This window comes from Dermacentor silvarum, chromosome 6 (assembly GCF_013339745.2).
Source record: "Dermacentor silvarum isolate Dsil-2018 chromosome 6, BIME_Dsil_1.4, whole genome shotgun sequence".
NCBI lineage: Eukaryota > Metazoa > Arthropoda > Arachnida > Ixodida > Ixodidae > Dermacentor > Dermacentor silvarum.
The window spans coordinates 148640345-148667421 of record NC_051159.1 but is presented as its reverse complement, the minus strand read 5'-3'; the positions used below and the strand labels follow the sequence as shown (position 1 = coordinate 148667421).

General features: G+C 45.4%; 1 protein-coding gene across 3 annotated transcripts in view; it reads left to right on the top strand.

The window, feature by feature from the left end:
• The first annotated feature begins 200 nt into the window (after positions 1-200).
• The window catches only part of LOC119456202 (proline-rich protein 36-like), a 54293-nt gene continuing 27416 nt past the window's right edge, over positions 201-27077 (top strand). For 2 of the 3 annotated variants that reach the window (XM_049669599.1, XM_037717831.2), the window contains exons 1-6: positions 201-601; positions 6370-6419; positions 12391-12650; positions 15395-15587; positions 16976-17313; positions 23481-25333. In XM_049669599.1, coding sequence (XP_049525556.1) covers positions 12488-12650; positions 15395-15587; positions 16976-17313; positions 23481-25333 — 2547 coding nt within the window. In that variant the 5' untranslated portion in view covers positions 201-601; positions 6370-6419; positions 12391-12487. The remainder of the gene's footprint in view (positions 602-6369; positions 6420-12390; positions 12651-15394; positions 15588-16975; positions 17314-23480; positions 25334-27077) is intronic. The other variant, XM_037717830.2, reaches the window with a different exon arrangement.

The following is a 27077-nucleotide window of genomic DNA, read 5'->3' as shown; positions in this document are numbered from 1 at the left end:
TGCACAGGACGACAAGCAACGTCAACTGCACCGTCACCAAGTACTGCGCTGGAAAGGGCTCGCTAAACTTGCCACAGGATCCTGCACGGTTTGTTGCGTTGGTGCCACGAGTTACCTACTCTCGTCACCAGCTTCGCGCTGGTTTCCGCCAATGCAATGCATTATGGGAGACCAAAAAGAACCCTTCGTTCGTGAGTAAAACCGCAGGGCATTGTGGGTAAACGAGCCATGTTTTTGCGGTTGAATGTGATGTACGCGAAAGAGTAGCAAACAAGATTCTGGTTAAACCATTTGTTTTCCCGTGTGAAGACAGTTCGGTGGGATCTGTGACGAGTGTCAAACAAGTCGTCCGGACACCATCGAGAGGAATTTTCTACGCCATGTGTGGCCTGCTACGTGCTGTGCTCGGCGGTCGCACTTTTGCTTTTGATCCGCAGATTTTGACCTCGTAGTAGTATCACTTTAGGCCCAGGTGTTGTGTGTTAATTTGACACCGATTAATTTCACCTTCATGTGAAGTGCGCGATTCGCTGCTCATCCGGACGCCTGGGCTGAACTCCGACGTGCATCCGATGAGACCAGAAGCCCAACGATGTCCGAGGTACGAGACTCAAGTCAAACCTTGCTTCATTTCTACGTCTACGTATGAATAGGCTTAAGCTGTTTAAGCCAAGCATTTATAAGTAGGCCTATATTACGTATTAATGGAGATTACCTCCGCAACCTGCTTCTCATATTTCGTCGAGCCGAGTAGCAGTGACAGCACCTAGGCTTCGTTTTGAGCGCGTTGCGTGGGATGTCTGCGTTGTGTTTGGGGGGTCCACTGAAACGTAAACAGTGATTTGGCGTAATGTAAAAGCGCGAACGCGTAATCGCTTAAGTGCATCGCAGTATCAGCGCGGACTGGGCTGTCGGCGCCGAGCTCGTTCTCGGTGCGTTTATTGATTGCTGTGGTGGCAATAAAGTCGGAGGGTTAGAGACCGTGCGCGATGGTGTTGGTAGTGCGCGCGACGCGAACGACGGTAGCACATAGTAACCTTATCGAGAGGAGAGGAAGGGGGGTGGTGGGGGTGCGCGCTTGTTTGGCGGCTGCCAACTGCGACCGTTTTGACATTACCACTCCGTGGCCTGACTCATTCGCGGGCAGCCTGGAGCTGGTTTGCCGCTTGGACGGTCACACTCGTGCCGACATGTGGTGCTCGCGACGCTGTCCGAACCGAACGCATTTTCGCTTCAGCGGTTTTGGTTTCGTCGCGCCATCGCGCGCGTGCGTCCTTGTTTTTATTTTTACCTTCGGTGCACCAGCGGCGACTGGACGGTGCGTAATAGCCACTCATATATTTTGTATTTTCTGCCCTTGAATTGTCTGTTTAAAGTTTTATATGTGCGCATTTTTTAACCGTGTTGTGAAGGCTGTCAGCGGTGGAAGCGTGTTTTTTGCTGCCGTACAGCTGTGTTGGCAGATCGCATTTTAAGTTTGGTTTGTGAGCTGTGGCGACGCGAATACAATTGCAAAGGGAGGATACTGTGCGCACCGCCCTTGCGCTGGGCTGACGTCAACGTTGCTTTTTCTTTTCAACAATTTGTTGACCTTTTTGGTGAGGCATGATCTTTAGAAAAAAGCGTTTTGCTAGAGAGTAGCAGTCGGCATTTCCTTAGTAGCTCTGCAATATGTTGTTTTGAACGTTGCAGATGCATGCCTAATTAGTTCCATAGAGATGGCCTGTGGTAGCGTAACTGTAGGTGTGCGTTGCTGGTAGATAACTTGTATTTTTCCTTTTTGTGTGGGTGCTTGAATATTGCACTCGGTGCCTGTCATGTGCTTGTGACATGAAATATGTGGTAATGAGACATTTGTGGGAGTGAAAGGCGCATGAACATCTCCAACACATTATTGTGTATGTTGGCTATCTGGATATCTTTCTCGTATTTAAGCATGTTGCAACGAACATGTCAATGTTAGCGTTTACAAGGACACAATGTTATAACTTTGTTGAGATGTGTGACGACACAATGGTATGAATTTGTACATGTTTATGCTGTGATTAGATATTGCAAATCAGTTGTGGAAAAATGGCACTTCCTAGATGCTTTAATGCCCATGACAGTAAGTAGGGGACAGTGTCTACTACTGTAAAATGCCCTAAGCTCCCTACCCCTACTCAAAAGATAACTCAACCAAAATATGAGGGGGCCCTTCCGCAATTACACACGAATATTCAAGATGGTGGCTAAATATAATGGAGGACACTAGAAGTCTGCAATCCAGTCTGCACTGTTTTAGCAGAACTGATTTCTGAACACTGCTTCGTTGCTAATCTTTCTTTCACTGTCAAAACCATTGAAGAATTCCTCTAAATCCGACCCAAAAACGAGGTCAGCGCATTTGTTCCTCAGCTCATCGCGGTCTTTCGGGACCACAGCACCGATGTCGGCAAGCCGATAGTGTAGTTTGCCGTCCCATTGAGCATGTTCTTGATGCCATAATCCTTGAACAAGTATGCTGTGGTTTCTTCTGGGACCAGAGCCCATGCCGCAGCCATAAAGTCTAGCATGTCTTGCCGTGATGGCATCATTAGGTTTCCTTTCGGTGTTTTCTTGCGGTTCCGCATAAAGGCAATCCAGGGCCTCTGAAGACTGGCTTTTAACGGCTTGTTCCAGTAGATGTCGGCAGTTTGAAGGCTGGTGCATCCAGCTATCACGTACTCGGTGTCAGTGTTGCATTCCTGAATTGTGTCTTTTGACGCTTGGCTTCATTTTTCTGAACCGGCAGCGGGAAAAGGGAGGGCACTTAATTGGCAGTGTACGGAAATGTGAGATTCACAGAAAAAAAGGGAGGGGGCACCTACACGAGGCATAGAGATTTTGAGGTATTTCGCAGTAAAGTAGGATGCATATCTTCCCATTGGGAAATTTCGGCCATGTAGCATGACGTACCTTATCTAACCGATGCACTCAGCTCATCTGATGTACTACTGTGAAGTTCAAACCTGTTCCATGTGTTACGAGAGGAGGAGGCAAGAGGCCGCCCCTACGAATTCGTAGGTTTATTCCCTCCGACTCCTTCCGCATTCCCCACACTGCCCTGTACATTTCATCTTTACACTTGGCCATACGGAAATTTTCCGGTGCAACTTCACGACCACTTTGGTCACCACAGATGGCTATGGCGTACAACACTGGCTGTTTTTAGGTGGTTGCAAGTCCCATTTAAAATGATCCCTTCGCAATTGCGAAAGTGCGGCAGGAAATCCTGCACACAGAACACAAGCCGGCTGCAGTGACATGCCAAGCGAACAGCTAAACCATTTGTGCAGCTGTCAGGTGTGTAGGGAGGAGAGGGATAATCTGTCGCAGCATCTCTTCGTCATGCATCGTCATCAGCCATCATTGCACTGCACATCTCGTGGAGCTCGAGACATGAGCATTAGAATGCACTCTCGATCTGGACCAAGCTGGTCACCGCAGCTGCTGATCCGCTCTCCATTTTCACAAATAAATGAAGGGAAGACTGCATGTCCCGTTGGCTGCCATTGCATCATATTCCTACGAATATTATCAGCTAAACTTGGCTTGGCAATGAGCAGAGCATAAAAAGCACTTTGACAGGAAAAGGCAAAAATGCATATGCTTTATCATCAACACTTCCAAAAGCAGAACACCTGTCTCATGAGGGTCGTTTTGATTATAACCAGGGCCGCCCTTATTGTAGATTTGTCTCTCATGCTGGTATACATTTGCCATCAAGCTCGCTTTTCAGTCTCCAGCATAGAGCTAAACCCCCCATCCAAGTGGTGCTGCCGCTATTGCTAAGTAGCACCAGTCATTCAACTGTGCTGCTGTTCCTTCATTCTTTACTTATCAGTTCTGCTTTCAAGATTTCCACTTCCCAAATTTCTGCTTTAGCTGTTTGCTTCCTCTCGCACTGTTGCACCTCTACACAGCAGTATCAGGTGGCAATGCTGCCCACAAAGCATTATCTATGAACATCTGCGTATTTCTTTTATTTATTTATTTATTTATTTATTTATTTATTTATTTATACATACTGCAGCCCAATTGGGCTATCGCAGGAGTGGGAGTGTACATTAGATAAAACATCAGAACATTCGTCTGCACAACTCAACTTCAACAGCTTGAAAATCAGCATTGTTACAAAATGAAACATAAACACAGCATGAATCAACCTAATTGATATAAAAATTCCTCTAAAGGTAACGACCTAGTCTCACCTGGCACTAAGTTCCATTTTTCAATCGTACGAGGAAAGAAACTGTACTTAAATAAGTTAGTGCGCGGTTGAAATTGTGCAAGGTTGAGTGGCTATTCCTTGTAGGTTTCAATTTACCAGGAGACAGATAGTTGTTCGTTGATGAGTAGCGTGGGGTGTTAATGAGAACATGCAACAATTTAAGAGATTCACAATCGCGCCGCTCGGACAGAGGTTGTAGACCTAGTGCAACAAGGTGAGATGAGGGTGAGAAGTTCCAGTCATAACGGCGGTATATGAAACGGATTGCTTTCTTTTGAACTGATTCGAGAGTGTTAATGTCAGATACCTTATAAGGGTTCCAGATGGGGCAGCCATATTCGAGAATGGGTCGGATGAGCGATTTATATGTTAGCAGCTTTGTTTCACGTGGAGCTTTTCGCAATGTGCGATTTAAATAGCCTATTTTCTTTGATGCTTTACTGCATATGTATTCAGTATGCCTTGACCACGACATGTTAGGTGTGAAGATGAGGCCAAGGTACTTATATTCGGACACCTGTGCAAGGCAAGAGCCATTAAATGAATAATTAAACAAAGAAGTAGAGGTGCGCTTACTGAAAGATAAAGTGACTGTTTTTAAAAAGTTTATATTCATTTGCCATTTGTCGCACCACATGCAAAATTGGGCAAATGAATCGTTAAGTGATATGTGATCAGCATTCGTATGAATTACGTTATAAAGCACGCAGTCGTCAGCATAAAGGCGTATTTTTGCGGATACACAGTTTGGCAAATCATTTATATACAATAAGAACAAAAGTGGCCCCAGGACAGAGCCCTGGGGAACGCCGGATGACACATTTACTATAGACGAGTTTGAGGAATTAAACGAGACATACTGGGAACGGTTATGTAAAAAGCTAGCGATCCAGTCAACTAAGGATGAATTATTAAGTATAGCGCGAAGTTTATGGAGAAGTTTTGAATGTGTAACAGAGTCGAATGCCTTGGAAAAATCTATGAAAATGGCATCAATTTGATTTCCACTGTCCAGAGCGTAAGAAATGTCATGCGAAAATTCTACGAGCTGAGTTATAGTACTAAGTCCGCGACGAAAACCATGCTGGGCATCACTCAAAATTTTATTATTTTCAAGAAACTCCATAATATGCCTAAAGATTATATGTTCAAGAAGTTTACATGATTGAGACGTTAATGAGATCGGACGATAGTTTAATGGTGACTGTTTGTTGCCGGATTTATGCATTGGAAGAATTTTTACCAATTTCCAAGCCAAAGGAACTGTCAAGGTAGATAAAGACTTTTGGAAAATTAGTCAAATACCGGCTAGTCCAAGCACAATATCTAACAAGAAAAGCGTTGTTAATGCCATCAGGGCCACAAGATTTTTTATCTTCTAAGTGCAGAATTAGATTCAAAACACCTTCGAGAGACACGGTAATATCGCCAATTGAATGATGCGAGTCATGAATGAATGCAGGTATGTCGAAGTTATCAGTTGTGAATACTGATTGAAAATATTCGTTGAATGCGGTGGCGATAATTAAAGGGTCACTGGAAGGTACATTATTTATAACAACTGTATTTGTGGAGGCTGACCTGGGTAGAATTGAAGCCCAAAATTTCCGAGGGTTACTCTTCATTAAATGATGCAATGTAACGCCGAAGTAGAAGTCTTTTAATGAATTAATTTTGAGGCGAAGTTCCTCCTTGGCGACATTAAACTGGGCAACTTTAAGGGGGTCGCCTTTTCGTTTTAAGCGCCTTAACCTAGCAACACGACGCTTTTCTTTCGACGCTTTCTTTGCCTGCATATGCTGAGCCTGCACTCTTTGCCTGCCGTCTGCACCACCATGCAGTAAAGAACAATCTTGAACATATTAGAAATTATGGCGTTGCCTCCATTCAGAACCAGAAGATGATGAAAGTTCCTAGTGACTTCAGGACCTGAGAGTTACCAATACATGGGAGCAGAAAGTGGCGGAGGAGGAGGGTGGGTCAGCGGTACTAAACCTGGTCAGAAAAAATGTTTATGGAAAGGCTTTACATAGAACTACATAAACGCCATTGTGACGACAGGTTGAGAAATTCTCATATAGAGTGTTCCACTATATTTTTTCGTTCAATTGTTACAGGGTTGGGCACTCCACACGGTAAACTCCCAGTTGCTCTAAAGGAAAGATAGGTAGGTACCATAAGTATAAGTTGTTGGTTTCTTTAATTATTACTCTTTGAACATTCAATAACAGATCATCAGCCTATTTTGAGTTCACTGCATGATGAAAGCCTCTTTCAGGGATCTCTCATTATCCCTGTACTGCAATAAGAATAATCCTAGGATTATGCCTGAAAATTTCTGAATCCCAAGGAATGGCACCTGATTGAGTAAGGACCTATAGAGAGCCATTGAGTCTTTACTTGTCTATGTGCAACAAACCATAGCAAAGCTTACTGAGCAACAAAAGAGACAACCTCACCTGAACAGAAATTAACACCTGGTGTGGTGCTGTGGTGGCCTTGGTGTTGTGCTGCTAAGCCCGAGGGCATGGGTTCGAATCCTGGTGGTGGTGGCGGCGACATTTCAATAGGGGCGAAATGCAAAAACGTCCGTGTACCATACATTGGGTGCACGTTAAAGAATCCCAGGTGGTCAAACTCAATCCGGAGTCCCGCACTACTGTGTGCCACGTAATCATATCCTGGTTTTGGCACGTAAAACACCACTGAAGTTGGCCACTGTGGCACAATAATAAGTGATTGCTTAGTGACAACAAGAAAGAAAAATTCAAGCACAGACGAGTGGCAAGCAGAACCTTCCACAACTGTACCTATTTGGCAGCTTAAACTCCACCAGTGATCACCAGTTATCATTCAAAACAAGTAATTCTTTGCTCCAACAAGCTGTTTTCATGCAGGAGCCATGCTTGCATATATAACATGAAGTTCAGATTTAAAAATTGGCTAATGCCTCCATTGTATTCCATTTCATACATAGCAGGCAACACTGCTGAATCTATGCAGGCAGTGCAGTTGTAGAAGTCTCACTCTGCACATTTTGTAGTGCAGTTGTTTATTGATCTTTGCGACTTTGAACAGAATATGTACTTCACATATTACAACTACAATTTGCGGGCATAAGGAACGGTATAATATATGGATTCCTTTTGCTCAGTTCTATTCCTGTCTTATCACCCATCTTTCATGGCTGGGCAATTCTTGTGACAACCTGGGTGGAGCGCTGACTAAGTTTGAAAAAGAAATGCATAGGAATAGAAACGTCTGACCACATAATAATATTTACTGAACTTTGTGCTTCAGGCATGCAGCATATTAGTTTTGGTCGCGAGTGCAAGCAGAGTTTACTGCAGCTGCTAGGCCACAGAAACATCTCACTCTGCCCATTTGGTGGTAATGGTTTAGACCTGCTGTACCATCCATGTAATAATTATGCATATTTTGCGGCACAAAAGTATGAGACTGAGTGTTACATCGAATTACATGATGCTTCCCTACATCATTTAAATATGCCAAACTATTTTTTAATTGTGAATGCGAGCAATGATAGAAATCTCTCTATCCTTCATAGTGTTGACTGCTATGTACGAAATAGGTAGTTTGGCTAGCAGCCTGGTGGGAAAGCCAGCTTTAAAATATAAGAAGCTCTGACAAAGGCTACATATTCCATTTATTTTGGCCAGAATAAATGTAGGGAAAACTTATATGAAGTTTTGTGCATGCTTTGTCTGAAAGTATGGTGTTTAATTAATTTTGTTATATATAAATGGACATTTTAGGTGCATTTGACAACACTAGTCCTTGAAAGCCCAAAGGTGCTACTGGCTATAAGCACAATTTTGTTGCACCAAAAATACAAACCTAATAAAAAATGCTTTTGAGCACTGAAGACACCATTCCTTATTTTTGTGGATGTTTTCGGTTCACTAAAATAATTGGAGCCATGGTGTTGTGGCAATAGATGAAAAGTGAAAGGTTTTAAGGATGCATCATAGTTATCTTGGAAATGCTTGTACATGTGTAGCAATGTCTACAGTACACTGTGCAAAAGCAACACAGCGAAACAGCTGCATTTGCTGCTTCTTATATTTTGCGCCATTCTATTGTCAATCTGCAGATGCTTCCATCTTATTGCAGACAAGGTGGGAACATTTTTCTTTTATTCTTCTGAAACCCTGAGCCATGATTTAGGCCTTTTCCTATCTAAAGCCTGCAAGCTGGCTGATAAAGCTGGTCAAGATGGCAGTAGCGTACGGTGCTAGCACATGCAGCTGCAGTAAGCCTAAAATACGTGTAGTTATTGTGCATGTATACCACAGCATTTAAAATGTATGTGTTTTGCATTACATTCATGAGCTGTAAGAATGCACAGTTGCAAGTCGACATTCATAGCATTGTTTTACTGCATTGAAGTCATATCTCTACATGTGCGTGCATGTTAAGTTTCATCTGCACTGCACATGTTTTGCATATGCAGCAGCATGCTAAATCTGATATATAGTACCAGAGGTGTATTAAGTGCTCAAAGACATATAGTAGGTGCAACACAATGTTTGTGAAGAATTTCTTTTAAACTGAACCTCGCATCTTAGCCATTGGATCTTTGTGTAAGAATATTCGCTCACTTTGGCTGTGGCACGGTCTAGGTCATTAAGCAGGTTAACATAATTTGAACAATAATTGCACCATCCTTCTGTTCTCATCTCGTGAGCATTGAGTGCTGTCTTGATCTTCCTAAGCATTTTCTTCGAACTAGGTTGTTTATCTGGCATAGTATCACTGGCAAAATCCATTGCGACACACAAGTCCTCTGGCGTAATGTGATAGTAATAATGTTCTTGTGGCAACAGTGAATGTTGTTATTCATAAATTCTTCACCCTGAACTAGCATAGAAACTGATGCCTCTGGAAACTGGTCTTCCACTTGACTACCATCAAGACATTGTACTGTTTTTGCTTGTAGCGTCAAGGCATAGGACAGTTTTAGCTCAGCATTTATAATCCACTCGGCTCAGCTGAGTGCATCCTAACAAGTTGCACACATATGCGCAACAGGTATACTAGTGCGCATGCGCCCAATGCTTATTCTGACAGCAGAAAATGGAATGCAACCCTCACTTTGCTGCTGAGCGAATGGAGTGAAATGCGATGGTGCACATATTTAAATAAGCCTTCGTTGTCTATATGTAGCCAATTTGATCAAGTGTTGCTTGTGTCTATGAGACAAACACTTATCAGTATTGGGAAACCAGCGCAGTTCTCTGCAATGCTTCAGCATGTGAAACGTGAAGGGATTAGGTGAAGCACCTATTTCAGTCTGATAGACTGCATTAGCTGAAAAAACAGGGCCCAACTTGATTTTTGGTGAACTTGACCAAGCATGATAGATTTTTGCAGCTAAATGTCAGTGCTAGCTTATGTGGACCCCATTTATGCATGAGAAGTCTGACCATAATCTGTCGCAGAACGTGAGGTCCGAGGACCTTCACTACAGCATCTCTCATAGCCTCTCTATTGCTTTTAAATGTTAAAGGGACACCAAAGAGAAACATGAAACCACTTTAGACTGATGAAGTATTCGTTGAAAACTTTATTTTGGTTAGTTTTCTGTTAATAAATTGATTATTAAAAGAGAAATTGAAAGTAAGTTACATTTCTTAATTTCACGCCAGAACCCCAGTGCTGTTACATCGATGTGATCGAAGTATTTTTTCGCATTTGGGTGCTTGTGGCTCAATAAAGGTTCCCGAACCTTGCCAAGTCTGGCTGTTTTATAAGTGATTTCGATGTATCTTTTCTGACACAAACCTAACTAGGCCCAAGCAAATATTCTCAAAGTTCATGACGTCGCGGCGAGCTAGTGCAGTTAACGCAGCGTCGCCACTCGTGTTTTCTGTTTGTGTCTTTTCTGGCTCACCAAGCCTCTTTTCATGGTAAAAGTGGCCTTTTTTGGTATTGTAGAAGGCTAATTTACTAGTAAAGCTCAAATAATTTTTCTTGATGTTTCTTTAGAACCGCATTAACCAGTAACCAATCTTAACAGCTGAGCTCAATAGCATCATGTCACACACTACTGAAAAGTGTTTTGCATGCATTCCCTACAATGACCAGGTTGATTGTATAAATTGCTGCCCCTTCCTTTCTGCTATACTAGTATTAACAGTCCATGTTGCTTTTAGTACAGCAAAAGCAAGCGGCATGTAATCTCATTCGTTTTTCACAAAGTGTGGATGAAGTTGGTAATGGCTAGCTCCTGTCAGGTTAGTTGCATTTTCGTTTTTTTGTCAAAGTTCAGATTAATAGAGCAGTGTGAGAAAGATGAAAGGGTAAATGTATAGCTTATTTCCTTTAGTGGATATGGTGCCAGGAAAATATAATTGTTCTATAGAATTGAGGAAGGCACATCTCCAATCCTCCCAGTTGTACAAAGGCATCAATTTCGTTTCTGCCAAGCTTCGAAAAGAAGTGAAAGTACAAGAAATTCAAGCATGCCTCTCGTGAGGTCAAATCCATAGCCTCCAATTATATGTTGGGCCTTATCAGTTTGAACTGTAGCAGCAGTTTCTGCCTGTCTACTTCCATGATTATTTATGGTGTGTGTGCATGCACGCGTGCATGTGTGTGTGTACAGTCACTGTCCATCAGTACTGCATGCTTTCATATTCATTTTTATTTCAATAAGTAAAAAAAAAGGCCCTATGTTATCTTCTAATGGGATTATGATGTATACATTGTCCTGAGTCAAAGAACTGTTAATCCATACATAAACATGACTATGCTTTTTTTTTTTCTTTGATTATTATTGAAATCTGCACCTTTTGAGTGCTTATTGCATGCATGTTTAATGTATATATGCACTCTTGTTTTCATGTATTCGTTTAGATCGGTTAGTTTTAATTTTTGTATTTGTTAAATGTGAAGCGTTTCTTTTTTTGTGTGTGTATTTGTTAGAGCCAACATGATGAGCCCATACACTGCTAGCTATGTAAAGCCGAGCCACGTACACATGGACTTGTGCTTATGTGAGCGGACTTATATTTTAGTAATCATTTTCATGAAATAATTTGATTCTAACTTGTGGGGGTGAATACCTTGAAGTATAACATAACTTTCAAAGGAATTTATGGGTCAAAAAGTTATTGACAGGCTTTATGGTGGATTATAAAATAATTATGAACAACATTTTTGAGCATGTGAAATGTTTAGTTTCAGACAGTGGAGATATGGAGCAGGGGTGGGGGGGGGGAGGGGATCTTCATGTAAAAGCTTTTATTTAAAATATGAGACAGTGTGTCACCTTTACTACTTGCTGGAAATCACGCAGAACCCGAAACGTTGAGAATTAGCGCAGTGAGTGGGTATGAGTTCGAGATTGAGTGGTGCTCGCATCAAACGGAAAATTTTGGTAGTCATGGTCTGGAGGTGTACATCATATCCGCTCACCACCAAGTGCCTCCATCATTAATACTGTCAGTTATGCGTGGTCCTCAGTGCCTAGGGGGAAAATATGATGCTGTTGTCTATGTATAAAGCTTCTGCAGCAGTGACAATAACAGCACAGGAATGATTGGAAGACATCATAATTGTCTTGGCTCGGTACTTATGATCCAAGCCAACTGTGACGACGGAAATGTTATTTTGCTAACGGGGCTGTAACAGTATCAGTCTAATTACAAGTATTCTGTCTGCATGAGAGCTATTATTAGAAATTTTGTGCAGGACATATAGCTCTGCGCAGTTGCATTTGTGCAAGATTTTTCTCATCAGTTGTCTGCTTACATGACAATGGTTAGTCTTGGCACACAAAGTACTAGGTTTAGCCTGATGTTGACTGTCCATTGTTTGCACACAGCTGCTCAGCAGGAGCGCTAATGTGCTTGCACACAGTGTTCATGCCAGCAGCGGAACACTGTTCTGGAAATGAAGGAAATGAAGTCGTAGCACGTTTTCACCTTTGTCCAGGACTGATCTCTCCAAATGACTTCGATAGCTAAATGTGATATCATTGAGCAGAAGAAAGTTAAACTTTTGGGGATAGTGAGTTGAATCTATAGTATAGCAAGGAAGTTGGCAGACTGTAAGCCATGTTCATCATTGAGTGCGCAAGCTCACATGGTGTTGCCTTGTGCCGGTATGCGCAGGTGGAGAGTTGGCCGGGGGTAATGCCCCTGTGGGGCACGAGAGCTCGTGGGGGCTAACGAGGCCCCGAGCAGGCAGCATGGCCCAGTGGCCCCCTCGATGGCGGCAGACGGCCCCCCCCAGTTGAGAGCGGCATCTCTGCCCCCCTGCCCCCTCGAGGAGGGAACCCCCAGCGCCACGGAGGAGGACGCTGCCGTCTGGCCACAGCAGCAGCAGCACCGTAGTCATGCAGCAGCAGCTGGTCACAGCAACACCACTACAGGTGTGTGTACAGGCATGCCCCTTGCAAAGTGCACAAATAAGAGTGCCAGGTGTACTTGACTCTTTTGGCTAGATTTGTTCATACAGAGATAGCATTTGCCAGTAGGTTTAGTTTAGTACCACGTTTGGGGGTGTTGCTTGGCTGTTGCATCAACGAGGAATACCAAGTGCGCAATTTTTGCAGTTGCAACCCAAAATGTTGATTAGCTGTCACGCAATGGTGGTGTCACTTGTCACCTCTATGACAAAACACGGCATTCACCGTAGCAGTGAGAGATGGCACCACCATTTGTTACAGTGAAATTGATGTTTTTTCAGTGGTGGTGTTGGTAGATGACATGCATTTTGAACTTAAGGTATACCAAACAGGCAAGTAATGCCCGCAAATGTGGCATTACCCCTTACTTTGCCACTGAGTAGTATAGTCATCATTAGGGAAAATAGCTTGCTGTGTGGGCCAATGATGACTATATCTGTCAGCTTCTCTCTAGTTGCAGTATTCTACATTAGGTGGCAGCGCTTGTTTGTGATTATAAAGGGGTTAGTCACAGACCGTCGTCATGTGTAGCTTTTTTCTCTTTATGCTTGAACCCCTGAATTGGGAATATGACTGCCAACACGCCACAATTCTCTATAAGCATAGGTATAACTTTCATCAATTCCTGCCATATGGAAAATGTTACACTAGATCCACTAGGAAATGTTGCCTCTGTGCAAAATTAGTCTGAACAAGCCAGTGGTATATAGCTGGAAGAATCCTGTACACCTGATGGTCCGGTTTAAGAAACATTCAGTATATATATCGGTACCCTTGGCCTGCTTGTTGCGTAACAAACATCTAGGAAGCGCTGTTCCAACGTTAGCAAATGACTGCAGGGTTAGTGTCACCGGGCAGCATTGGCTGTGATGTGTACTATGTGGCAGATCAACGAGTTACAGTTTATTTATCTGTGAGCAAAAACTTCCTTTAGCCTGTTGCAGTTTTGCCACATATCACTGGTAAGCTCCGATAGTAAGTATGGGATACCGCTTGAAAAAGACCAAATTGAACTGGTGTATTCAGAGTCAAGATGATTCTACAATGCTTATATCCTGTTCATTGAAAAAAAGAATATTCTTCTTTCTTTTAAGAACCCCCTATTTCTCATGAAACAGAATAATGTTTGTTTCTGCAATATGTATGCATGCTCTGTCCGGGATTCTGATTATATTCCGGAGAGAAAAAAATTCAGGAATAGGAAGGTTACTTGCATTTCTGCAGTGGGCATGTCGTTAGTGGAAGTCATTTTTGTCATTCATGTTTCTTTTCTCATGTCATTCACCTTTTATGGTTCCCGTACCAAAACTAATGCAAAATCTTTGAGGTACAAATAAGCGTTTTTGAGCTTGCAATGGTCATCCCGGTCTTTAAAGGTGCTGACGGAGTGAAATGGTCTCAACAGTCTTCGACATCCTCGAAAAAATTGCCATGGAATTCTTTAAGCATGCAAGGCACATTGACAATCCACAATACTGAAGCAGTTTGAATGTTCTTGGTTGGTCTTGCTGTTGCTGACATTTCTGTTGCAGAGCTTGCCAGCGGGCCTGTGCGAATTTCTTCCTTGTCCTCTACCGCCAGTAGAGTGTGGCAATGTCTTCCTAGCTGCATGCTCAATGTAATTTGACATGTTCTTGCATTGCAGAGTACATTTGAGGCTTAGCATCTGTTCGGGGTTTTTTCTTGTCTCTGTTTGCGTTCCCCTGCCATTTTCAATATGAATTAGACTGTTTGAAAAGGGCTTGTGGCCTGCCGGCTACCTTGGGTACAGTCGGCATGAAAAGTTCACAGACTACGGGATCTGATAAAAACCTGAATATTTGTACAGCCTGGGCACACAGCCCGGTACAGTAGAGCCCTGTTGGCACGTTTTTCAAGGGACCACAGAAAAAAATGTAACAGTGAAGAAGGCCACAAATCGTCACAACAACATCAGAAAGAGCTCTGAATGGCTGAAGTTATCAGATGTCTCGATGCTCGTGCTGTGACAGGAGACGACACATGTGCACGTGTCACGTATAACTTCACTAACGAACCCCCGACGCATTGTGTGTTAGTAGTAAAACCACAAATCAGTTGTCAGAGTTGCCTGAATTCCTTCGTTGTACAACCCACCGTGGTTGCTCAGTGGCTATGGTGTTGGGCTGCTGAGCACGAGGTCGCAGGATCGAATCCCGGCCACGGCGGCTGCATTTCGATGAAGACAAAATGCGAAAACATCCGTGTACTTAGATTTAGGTGCACGTTAAGGAACCCCAGGTAGTCAAATTTATTCCGGAGTCCCCCACTACGGCATGCCTCATAATCAGATCGTGGTTTTGGCATGTAAAACCCCATAATTAACATTAGCCTTCGTTGTACAGGCTAACTTCTTGTAGCAGTCTTTGTTATAGAGGTGTTACATACATACAAAAGATATGTATTCGGCCAGGACCAACAGTATTCTTCGTTATGCTGGTCATTCCGTTGTAGAGGCGTTCGTTCTAGAGGTGTTACTCAAAGCGAAGTTGAAACTGTTTATGCGAACAACATAGTTTTGTATGGTTATACTGGCTGCAGTCACAAATTGCTTGGAAATTCAATGCTTTCTTGTGGAAACTATGGCCCATAACCTTTTGACGCCAACTGTACCGCATGGCATTCAATCTCTTGCTTTTGCAAAACGGTGGCCTCAACTGAAGCAAGCTTGTCACTGTTTGCTGTTGCAGGCCCAACACGTGATCCAGCACCAGAGCTGCTGCAGCGCTCGAAGGATGAAACGGGTGCAAGCTTTGGTGGCAGTGCTGCTACAATGGAAGCAGGCGCTCAGGGCAGTGGGAAACCCGGTTATATCCCCACTGCTGTACATGTGCCCCCTGGCTGGCGTCGCTGTCTTGTCGAAGGCAAAATTGTCTACTATAGGTAAGTATAGTGCCACTTTAAAGGCACATTAGAGAAAAGAATAAGTTGGGCTATATTGTTAATTTACCCTTCTGCAATACCGAAGAAGCCACTCGTATTGCAAATAAGCCAGGAAAGACGTAATATCTAGGTTTTTGCGAATATAAATTTTACTTTACTCAAAGCGAAGTTGAAACGAATAGTAATTATGGTGTAAAATAATTTCAAAGTGAACACAGTGGAATCTCGTTGATTTGATCTTCACGGGAACCAGAAAATAAACTGTATCAACCGACAATATTATCATCCAACGCATTATTAAACCAAATCATATTATCGGGAAAAGAAACTTATTATCCGGAAAAACGTATTATGCAGAATTGTATCAACGACATTCTACTGTAGTTCTAATAGTTGTAGGATTTGCACAATAACCTTGACAGAAGTGCCAGTTATTGACAAATATATTTTATAAAAGTTGGTTCTTGCAAAAAAAAGGAACCATCTTCAACTCTCTAATCGGCTTACTTTCAGTGCACCGTTAATCAAATATTTTTATGCAAAAATGTAAGTTCAAACTATACACTGTGGGCTTGCATGCCCACCTGCTCGCCTTGTTTGAGCGCAACACGTGTGTACTGATTGCCAATCGTCTTGTTCAAGGTCACGATTAATAAGCTGTAATTATATTGATGTGTAACTGCATATCGGCGTCCTAAATAAGAGTGGGGAAAAAAAAAGGACTCTACTCCCAGTTCGTCGCTCTTGCACGAGGCTGCAACAAAGTGGCAGCAAGCAGGCGAGCAAGGGCACACGAGCGATGGTAGACCGAAAGAAGGGGGAAGCGGCATGCGTGATGTGTGGCTTGGCCAGTACTTGCTGTTGCTTGGTGCTTGCGAAAAGCAAGTACAAGGTGCAAAGTGCAGAGGTATGCTCAACTCTGAGTGAAAGTGGGCAGGTTAGTTGCCCGATAAGTGCTGGCTTGAGGTGGTATTTTCACAGTCCAGATTTCAAGATACCTGGATTCTGGCATGTTAAGTTTTCGAGATAAGGGGCATTCCACGGCATACCACGGGGGGGTAGGAAAAAAATTTCTGCGTAACCGTTATTTTGAAATATTATAGTTCCAGCTATCCAGGGTTTTCTGTGTATGCAGGCTGCTTATCAAGTGGCCATGTGAGACTAAATAGCAGTTACAATGTGGCTGCTAGAAAATCTTGCAGACAAGCTAGGCAGCAGTTGGGCTTCTCAACTTCTGAAAAAAGTGAGAAGAAATTGTCATTTCAGTACTCTTTTAAACTGTTTAATATATCTGTTTTCATCAGAATAGATAAGGTGGTGTAGTTTTTCTTGAGCATGAGGAGGGTCAGTGCTTTTGGGTCATGCCATGTGTCTTCTTGCCCGAGCAGCCCCAGCAACCACCAGCTGCGGAGCCTGGACGAGGTGGCCAGGTACCTGCAGACGGATGGCGTGTGCAAGTGTGGCCTGGACTGCCCTCTCAACCTTGAGAAGACGTTCAGCTTTGATGCAGCGGCTCTGTCCCGACCCTGGTCGCCCACTGCCAGCAGCAGTGGCTGCAGGGTGCCTCTCCATGGCAGAGCTGTGTCAGCGGTTGCCACCCTCACCACCACCACCAGCACCACCAGCACAAGCAGTGCTACATGCCCAAGTTTGCCCACGTTCAGGTCCCCTTTGCCAACGGCAACAGCCACGGTGGCATCTCCATTGGCCAGGCCTGCGAGAAAAGGTGCTTTAGTCCACTTTTCGAGATTTCCCAAACTACAGGCTTGGGCATTGTTTCTCAGTATGTGGTCCTGTGGACCTAAGAGGAGTACTGACACATGTGGTCGATCTCAGATGTATAAAACCCTGACATATCAAATTAAGGTCTTTGTCGAACAGTCGTAACATCCACTTGGAAATCCTATGCAAAGGCTAGTACAGTAAAACCTCGTTAATTTGAATTTCACGGGACCGAAAAAAAAAATGTCCGAATTAACTGAATGTAGAATTATCAAGGGTATCCAGAAAACAATAAGCAAATTCTTACTACGCCAACACACTTTTATTTAGTGAATGAATGAGCAAATCCTGTCGCTATTTTGCACAAAAGCAGAGCGGAAGTTGAAATTCTCGTCATCTCGGGACTCATTGGCTCTCGCAACGGTGATCAGCACCTCGCGACTTCCTTCATAGCACGGCTGCGCCACGTGCCTTCATTTGCGACGCGCTTTGCACTACTGCGCGCACATCCCGATTATGTTTTTGCCAGTGCTGACCGCCAACAGTCCGTCTATCGAGATGTAGCCAGTGCTCTTAATCCTCAACAGCTTTTCACCTAGTGAAAACGAAGCAACTATATGCTGCAACCGCTGCGGAGAAAACCACAGGTGCTATCAATGCGATTACGAATGGCGACATTGTGGTGCTGAAGGCACGCGGCAGACGTACGCACCGAATCAGAACGAAACTACCGTTCGCTGCAACAACTGTGGTTGAAACCGTGGTTGCTACCAATGCGATTGTGGACGGCGACTACGCAGTTTTTTAGGCCCACGGCCGACGTGTGTACCGAGTAAAAATGGAACTACTTTTTTCCCCAACCGCTGCGGAAGAAAACGTGGCCACTATCGGCGTGACCTTGAATAGCGACTATGCAATTATGAAAGCCCACGGCCAATGCTGTGTTCTGCGCAGCGGTAAACACAAGAATAAAGACTTTAAAGGCACAAATAGACAAGAAGCGTTGCGGCGTTGCTGTCATTCATGTATAATTTCCGCTGACGTCTATGGTGATGCGGACCCTGCCACTTCGTTTCAGTTGGACGCTAGCGCCGTTTTCGCTCTCTTGCGTCGCACATTTGCTGCGCTCCTCACTCACCGAGTTTCGAAAGGTCACCAAATTAACCGATTTGCGGCCAAATACGTATGAATTTACGAGTGTTTGATTGCATGAAATAATGCGTACACCAGCCGGGACCAGAGGACGAGTCCGAATTATCCGATTTTCCGAATTAAGGGAGGACATGGTTTTGAAAATCAACTTCCTTATTTCTTCATGGAGTTCGATGAAAATTGGCAGAAATGTTTAGAATGTGTCCCTGATACTTCCATAAAAGGTTGAGAGTGATACCTTGAGAACATTTTATTGAGCAGAATGTTTCTCTCTTGAACTTTCTAGACGTCCTGGGGAGCTTAAAAAGCACGATGGAAGGCTCGTTGAGTATTGACTGCATAGCTAAATGTGTGCTGAAGGTCGTGGCAGTCTTGCTTTGTTTTTTTTCGCAACACAAATTTATTGGAGTGTCATTTTTCATGTTACCTTCGCATCAAGCACACTTTTGGGGTGAACTAATCTTTTTTCTTTTTTCTGTATGGCATTCTTTACTGCTGCTCTACAAAGAGCATGGTGCCTATGTTTCAAACCAAGTTAGGTGCAGAACTCTGTGTGGGCATGAATATACAGTGGAATCTCGATGATACGAATCTCACGGGGTCACGAAAAATATTCGTATTAGCCGAAATTCGTATCATCGAAACACAATTAAAACTAGCTAAATTATGGGGGGATGCGAGCATGAGATCGTGAAAATCGCGAGAAAAATTTATTTTTGAAAACCACGCGTTTCAGTATCTGCAACACCTAATCTACACTGTATCAAAATGGTTTGGCTGAAAACGCGCTAGAAGTGGCCGAAAAAGATTTATTCATCAGTGCGCAGGGTGAAAAAACAGCTTTAAATCGCGCAAAGTCACCGCAATTCACAGTGGCATATCTCGTATTTCCCGCCACCGAGCGCTGCCATCTTCGTATCGTTCGAAAGCTCAAAGTTTTGCCGTTCCGCTTCTCAATTCGTCCGTCGTCGCGATCTTGTAACAAACTCGCAAACTCAAAAGAAGCGCGGGTCTGCGATGGGTAGTCACACGGACCCTCCGATGAAAGCGGCCTCCGATTGGCTGCCGTGCTGAAAGGCGTCTCTCCATTGGTTGCTGCTGTAGCAGGTGCAAGGTGGCAACCGCAGTTGTCTGCTTCGCAAACCACGCCGGCGTCTTCATTTGACACGCAGAATTCGGATTACTGAGAGCTCCCAGGTTAGTGATGGATCGTCGCTCGTTGGAGAAAAAAAATTTTGGACGAAGCACACCTTCGTAATACGGACGCGCAAGCCTCCTACGGCAAGAAAAATACGGCGATTAGCGGGAGAAGCGGAGGAGCACCCGACTGAACGTGCCGCGCTATCTTGCACCGTGTGACTCCGGCAGCGAAACCGACAATCGCCCTGTGCGATCGGCACCGATAACGCAGTCGATGGAAGACGCGCCAACGGAGGCTCCCGCGCCTCGGCGTACGGCCGCGCGAATCAGCCGAGATCGTATCTCGGTAGACATAGCTCGCTGTGACTAGGCAAAATGGCGCAAACACAAAGAACGCGGCCCGAAGCACAGCAGCCACTCCATCCGACGGGCGGCCGCCGAAAAGGAGGAAAAGCACGAAAGCAAGAAAAGCGCCACCGCTTCAAATTCTTCGCGGCCTCCGCGCTGTCCGGCGCCGCGTCCGCGCCTCCGCACCAAAAGAGAAAGGGAGAAAGCGCGTGACTGCGCGCTGTTCTCTTTCTCGGCCGTCGGTGGGGCGGCGTTTATTCGTATCAACCGACGCGGGTCGAAAATCGATTCTTTACAACCGTACTCTAGCACGTTGCAAAGTAATGGGGCTTGGCTGGGACCAGAGAAAAATTTGTATCATCCGGAAATTTGTATTAGCCGTGATCATATCATCGAGATTCCACTGTAGTTCCAATGTTGTACCCGCAGACTGTCTCATTGATGGCAGTCTTCAGTGCAATTCAGTGAGGCATTATTTTCTTTTGATAGAATCGACCATGCTACTGAATGAAGGCTCTCAGCAGCCTTCTGAGTTATTTGCCAATGACAATGGCTGTGGAGCTTAGGATCAAAGAGCCACTGATAGATAAGCAGCAATGCGGCTTCTAGGTGCTTTCCAGCTTGCACTTTTATATGATGCCTCACTTCTGTAGCCATGTGTCTGTGCCAGCCTTTCTTTAGTTTTTTTGCCAGTCGTGAACACAATTCTCCAATACGCTGAAATCATGCGTTGCAGCTGTTTCCGCTTTCTTCCACTTGTAGAATTACTTTCCGCTTAAAGTCATTCTCATAGCATAAATGACGCGTCTTCATGGCTGCTGCATACATTTACCTGAGAACTGTCGGGCACGATAGCCTAGGAGTGGAATCTCATTGGTACAATTCTGAATTATATATGTTTTTTGGGACAATATGTTCCAACGACCCAAAAACAGCGTGTTAAGCCCCAGCTACACTGGAGGAAAAACGCAGCACCGCGCCGACGGCAGTAAAACACTGCTGCTTCAGTGCAGCCACATTGACTGGCAGTGCACTGCTGCTCAGTTGAGTGAAAAAATGGCGGCTTCTTTTTTAACTTCCAGAAGAATATTTACAATACAATACAAGCTTTACAATGACAAAATAAGACCCTTTAAAGGGAAACTGAATCACTTTTCGAAAAAAGTGAGCTTTGAATTAATTATTTTAGTTTTTCACCCCTGAATACGAAAATGATAGTTTAAGAGGCCAGAAGTCACCGCAAGTTGCTTTAATTTAGCAAAAACAAGCCGCAGCGTCGGCGGGAGACGCCGCGCGTCGTTTAACGGGCTCTGATGGCGAACACGATCGTGACGTCATCTTAGGTATCCGCGAGGAGCGTGATTTGAAGAGAGCGCACACGTGACCCCTGTATTGACGTCAACCTCGCGCCCGGTCTTTCGCCGCTGCGCTTGGCATGCGAAGGAGGCAGAGCTTCAATGAAAATTTAAAGTGCGATTGCGGCGCTGCTACGCGCATAGTTGAGAAATTAACTGCAGGAGTTGAATTATATTGCGTCAGTCTTCCAAACCGCTGTAAATCTTCAAATTCTAAAACCTCTTCAGTTTCCCTTTAAGGGGGGATGCGGCTTTTGCATCGCAAAAAATGGCTAAAAAATCGATTTTTTGAAAATCAGATTTTCAGTTTCTGTAACTTTTATTCTATCTGATTCCGAAATATCATCTCTGAAAACCAAGTAGAAGTGCTCCAAAAAAATTGTTGTATCAGCCAAGGTGCCGAAAAATTTCACGGAAATCGCGAAAGAATAGTGTTTTTCAAGCCACGATATCTCCAAAACGGCGCAGCCGAGCGCCGCCATCTTGGCCTCATTGGGAAGTGCATTTCTCTGTCTTCGAATTTGCCGCTTTAGCTATCTCCTCCATACAGAAACAAGCACACAAAAAGCAAATGATTGAAGGTCGTGCCGGAGCCACCGATTGGCTACACCCGCCACGTGACTCCAGCGCGGTTCGTCATTGGTCCGGTGCTCGCTTCACGATGGCGTCATCTGCACCGCTTGTTGCTGTCTCCTCGCGGGCTCTGAACAGTTTCCGTAATCTCGACGAGTATTAGAACGGGCGCTACGCGGACATCGCAGTAGCGTGGCCGATCCCGCTTTTTGTGGACGTCTCAGACCTGCGGCTAAGCATTCCGAGCATCGGCGACGCAGACTTCTCGACCAAGCTTCGGGCACGGAATCCTCGGACACGCGGCTAAGCCTTTCGCGCGTAGGCGTCTCCGACTCGGCGATCAAGCACATCGCGCGCGGGCTTCTGGGATCCTTGCTTAAGCATTTCGTGCATCGGCACCTCTGACTGCGCGACTAAGCACATCGAGCGTCGACTCCTCGAGCCCGCGGCTACACATTTCGCGCGTCGGCACATCGCTCAGCGAGTGTCGACTCCTCGGACCCGCGGCTAGGCACTTCGCGCGTCGGCACTGCGAGCGTCGACTCCTCGAGCCCGCAGCTAGGCATTTCGCGCGTCGGCACCTTGGAATGTGCGACTAAGCTAATCGAGCGTCGACTCCTCAAGCCCGCGGCTAGGCATTTCGCACGTCGACACATCGCTCATCGAATGTCGACTCCTCGGACGCGCCGCTAGGCACTTCGTGCGTTGGAACCTCGAGCGTCGACTCCTCGAGCCCGCGGCTAAGCATTTCGCGCGTCGGCACATCGCTCATCGAGTGTCGACAGCTCGAGCGTTTATTCTTTTCACCCGCGACCAGGCATTTCGCGCTTCGGCACCTCGGACTGCGCGACGAAGCTCGTCGAGCGTCTGTTCCTCGGACCCGCGACCAGACATTTCGCACATCGGCACCTTGTACCCGCGACTTAGCACATCGTGTGCCGACTCTATTATTGTAATGCCATGATTTCTCGTAACAATACCTATCATACCACCCCTTCATAAAGAGAACCTCATCATGAGCTCTGCTCACTAGGCCACTTGGGCTGGCACAGACACCTAGCTGCAAAAGTGAGACATCATACAACAAAAGTACAGGCTGGAAAGCACCTAGCAGCTGCATTGCTGCCTATCTATCAGTGACTCTCCTAACCTCCATAGCGACTCTCCTAACCTCCATGTCAATGGAAGATGATTCAGAAGGCTGCTGAGAGCCTACATTCAGTAACATGGTCGATTCTACCAAAAGAAAACAATGCCTCACTGACTGCACTAGAGACTGCTATCAATGAGGCAGTCTGCAGGTACAACGCTTGAACTACTGTATATTTATGCCCACATAGTTCTGCACCTCACTTGGTTTGAAACCCAGGCACCGAGTAGGCGCTGTTAAATTGGCACTCCCGCAGACGACCACTGACAAAAGTGCGGCGCCGGTGAATCATGAGAGTGCAAGTGAACGTTTGAAAATTGAGGTGCTTGCTTGATTTCACCATACATTTTAAATACAAAGCAGCCATGAAATTTACAAAAGTAGCCCAAAACTATCCATGTTGAGCCACAGATCAGATCACCTTCATTATGTCTATGTATCTGCCTTTCACAGAACCTGTCCGCAAGCGGAGCTCTCGTGCGAAACAGCGTGGCCCTTTTGACGGCGTCCTGGTGTCTCAGTTGTTGGCACAGCGTGACCAGAATGCCCTACGGAAGCAGGTTGTCAGCAGTTGCGTTCCTGCAAACACAAACACCCCGGTGCATTACACAAGCAGCAACACTATCACCGGTGCCGTGCCCTGGCAGGCTACTGGATACTACCAGCCTCGCCAGGACACTGTGACCATCCAATGCAGCAATACAAATGTGCAGGGAAGTAGCAGCTTCCCTCCAGTGTCCGGCGGGATGAGGAGAATAGTTGCTCAGGCGATCTGTTCACCTGCCCCTTCGGCACTGCAAACAAGTACCGGTACAAATTACCAGTGTGCAAACTTCCCCTGTTGCCCAACAAAGCCTTCTGGCACTTCCGCCTCCTCTGGTCGTTCGAGAGGACAGAAGAAACTGCCCCGCACTAGAATGCCGAAGCTGAGTGCCATCATATCCAGCCGTGCAGTGTGTCCAAATGTGGATGTTGGCCAGATGGTGGCAGCTCCTGGTCACTCAACAACGAACACATGTCACGGGGCTCGTCAGCACAACTGCTCCACCCACGATGCTTCTTCCCCTGCTTCCACGCCAAATGCAATGGTTGGGCCTTCGATTGGCCAGTGTACCACTGTGCACATGGGTAGTACTGGCCAGCTCACCACCTGTAGGACCGCATCAAAAGAAATTCCTATGCAGGTGCCACAGGTGGGGGGGCTGCCAGTCCTGAATGGAGGTCTGTCCATGGCGTCAATTCCTTGCAGCACTGCCATGACAACTGCTCCTTTTGTCTTCACAAGTGCGCCCAGTGGCGGTGTCATGAATCAGGGAAGGAGCACCATCATGGTGCAGCAGGTCTACAGCCAGAAAATGGCCAACTACTCGCCAAACGAGGCTGCCAAGGGTAGCCAGGTGCTTCAACACATGAGCAGCGTAGTTCTTCCTCCTGGTGCTGGAGGCCTCTCTGCGCAACCCTTGATCATGGAATCTTCACCAACGATTGTCTCCAGCGGGCCTTTTATCTCCCAGCTTAGTCAGGGGATTCTGGGGCAAACACACCATACTCCCAGTCACTTTTCACCCCAGCAGAGGTTTTCAGAAGTGCCTCGCAGTTGCGCGGAATGCCCGGTGACCTCCACAACCCTGTGCACATCCTCGCTGTCTGCTCCCCAGGTTCTGCTCAGTGGCAACCCGAGCTCCAGCATTGTGCTACCGCATTCAAACCCTTCCCTGTCAGTTCCCAGTGTAACGACGGTGACAACCTCTGTGGCACAGATGATGCCCACAGTGGTGCAGCTCATCAACCCTCTACCCCTGAACCCGGTGCAGAATGCGCTGCTCATCCCGCAGCTTCCAACCCTGCGGCTGGACACCCTGCCCACGTTCGGAGCGCCCGCAGGGCTCTTCAGTCCCGGCAGCACGTTCCTGTCATCTTCACCGATCCCGGTTCTTGGCTCGCCAGTGGGTTCAGAAACATCCCCCAGTTCGTCCCTGCTGGGTCATGCCACACTGCAGCCGTCCTCCTACGTCGATTCGGCGGGACAGGTGCGGTCACGCGACACGACGGTAGCTGCGCCTCGGACGTTGGTGACAGCCAGTTTCACACCCGGTACCATGCATGCCCTGTCGGCCACCCCTCATCCACCGCAGCAGCAGTCCTTCTACACAACGGATGCAGTCAGTGGCATGGTGCAGACCGGTGCGGTCCATCACAGCGGCGGTGCTGCTCTGGCTGGTGCGCCTTGCATGTCCTGTGGACCGGCTCCAGTGACTGAGTCTGTGTGCGACAGTGCCTCCTGTCGTCTGGGCCTGGCCAATGGGGTGAGTGCCATGGCCCTCTGGGGACCTGCTTGCTGAGGAAGGAGAGCGGGGAGTGGTTGCTGCTGCTGCTAACCGCACGAGCTGACTTTTTTTCTGGTTGTGGTGGTGCCGGGGGGATTGGATTTTGAGCGCTTGTAATGTGTGTGTGTGCGTGGTTGCACGTGTGTGTGTGTGTGTGTGTGGATGGGATGAGTGTACACCTTAGAGAGCTTGTATAGACACGCTTTTTTTTTTTTTTGCCAGTGTTTAGTGCTCTTTCCTTAGTGTACTCTTTTCTCCAGCGAATATCGACTTTGGACTTTGAGGAAGAATGCAGAGCATGTTTTTATTGTTGTTGCACAACTCATTGGTTTCTGTTGAAGCTGTGTTTTGTTCAAAGGGCTTGTCTTTGCTAAGAAGTAGTGCTTAGTGCATATTGAAGTGGAATGTGAGGAGCAACCTTGTGCATGAGCGTCGTAGTGGTGCATGCCTGCAAATGTCATCATCATATGAAATCTATGGTAGATAGCTAATGTGAATCAGAAAAAATAAATGATAAAAGCACCATTTCTGCCATTGTCAGAGCTTACATGGTTATGTAGCTATGGTAACTTGTGCTGTTGTACTGCGGTTAAAGCATTTACTGCACTCATCAAGAACTGCAGTCCTCATTTGCGGTAATCTCCAGTTCCATGCCTTTTGGTAGGCGCTGCATCTGGTTAGCTAAGTGCACTAGGGATTGGCTGGGATATTTTCAACTTACTTTATTAATCTGTTTATTGATATTCTCGGGCCATGTGTGGCATTACATGAAGAACACGAACACAAAAGGTTGCATAATTTATTGTTGTCGGAACCTATAACTCTCAAGTTATGCAGAGAAAAATTCTTTCAAAAGCACCAATTTTTGCTAGTTCAGATTTTCAGCTACATGTATGTCCAGATTTTTATAACAGATTGTATTGGTACTTACTCACTTCTAACTCAAGAACTTCAGAGGTAAAGCTGCTGTTGGAGGTTTTTTTCTTGGGGCTTGCAGAAGTCACATGTTCAGAAGTTATGCAAAGGAAAAAAATATATATATTATAACATAGCAATAAGATAATGAAACACTTGATTAGTATTTAGTGCAGGACAAACACATGTAGTACTGCGATGATGAAAGTGTTAATCACTGCTCTTTTCGGTGTTAATAAAGGAGCTTAGTGCATCGACTTTGCTGCCTAGTTCATAATTATGTGTAAAACAAGTGTCCTTGGAAATTTTATTAACTCACTGTAAGAACTTGCAGTGAAGCTATGCACAGTAATTTTCATTCAATTGTTAAGGATGCCTTAACTGCAGTGGACATAAATACAGGCTGATGATGATGATGATTAAGGATGCCTTGCCTTTAGGTAGCCTGTAGGTTTGTTGTAGCAAGTTAAGCAAACCATCTGATTTGGTCAATCTTGCCACATGCTGAGTAGCATGTCCACAGTCATATGCATGCTGACAAAAATCACTGCCTTCCAATAAAGAGCTTTTCTCTCCCCACATTTGCATCCCTTTAAGCAATTGTGTGGTGTTGTAGCAAACGGTTAGCTCCTTCAATGAATACAACACTCTGAACCTGGTGGTGCTGTTCCTGCATTTTGTTACTGTCATTGTCATCGTTCACCAGATATGACCACCTCTCAGTCATTCTTCATTTACAAGCTGTTCAGGCCTGTTGTTAACTGCTTTACATGTATCAGGTAATGAAAAAGAAATTTTTGCCAAATGA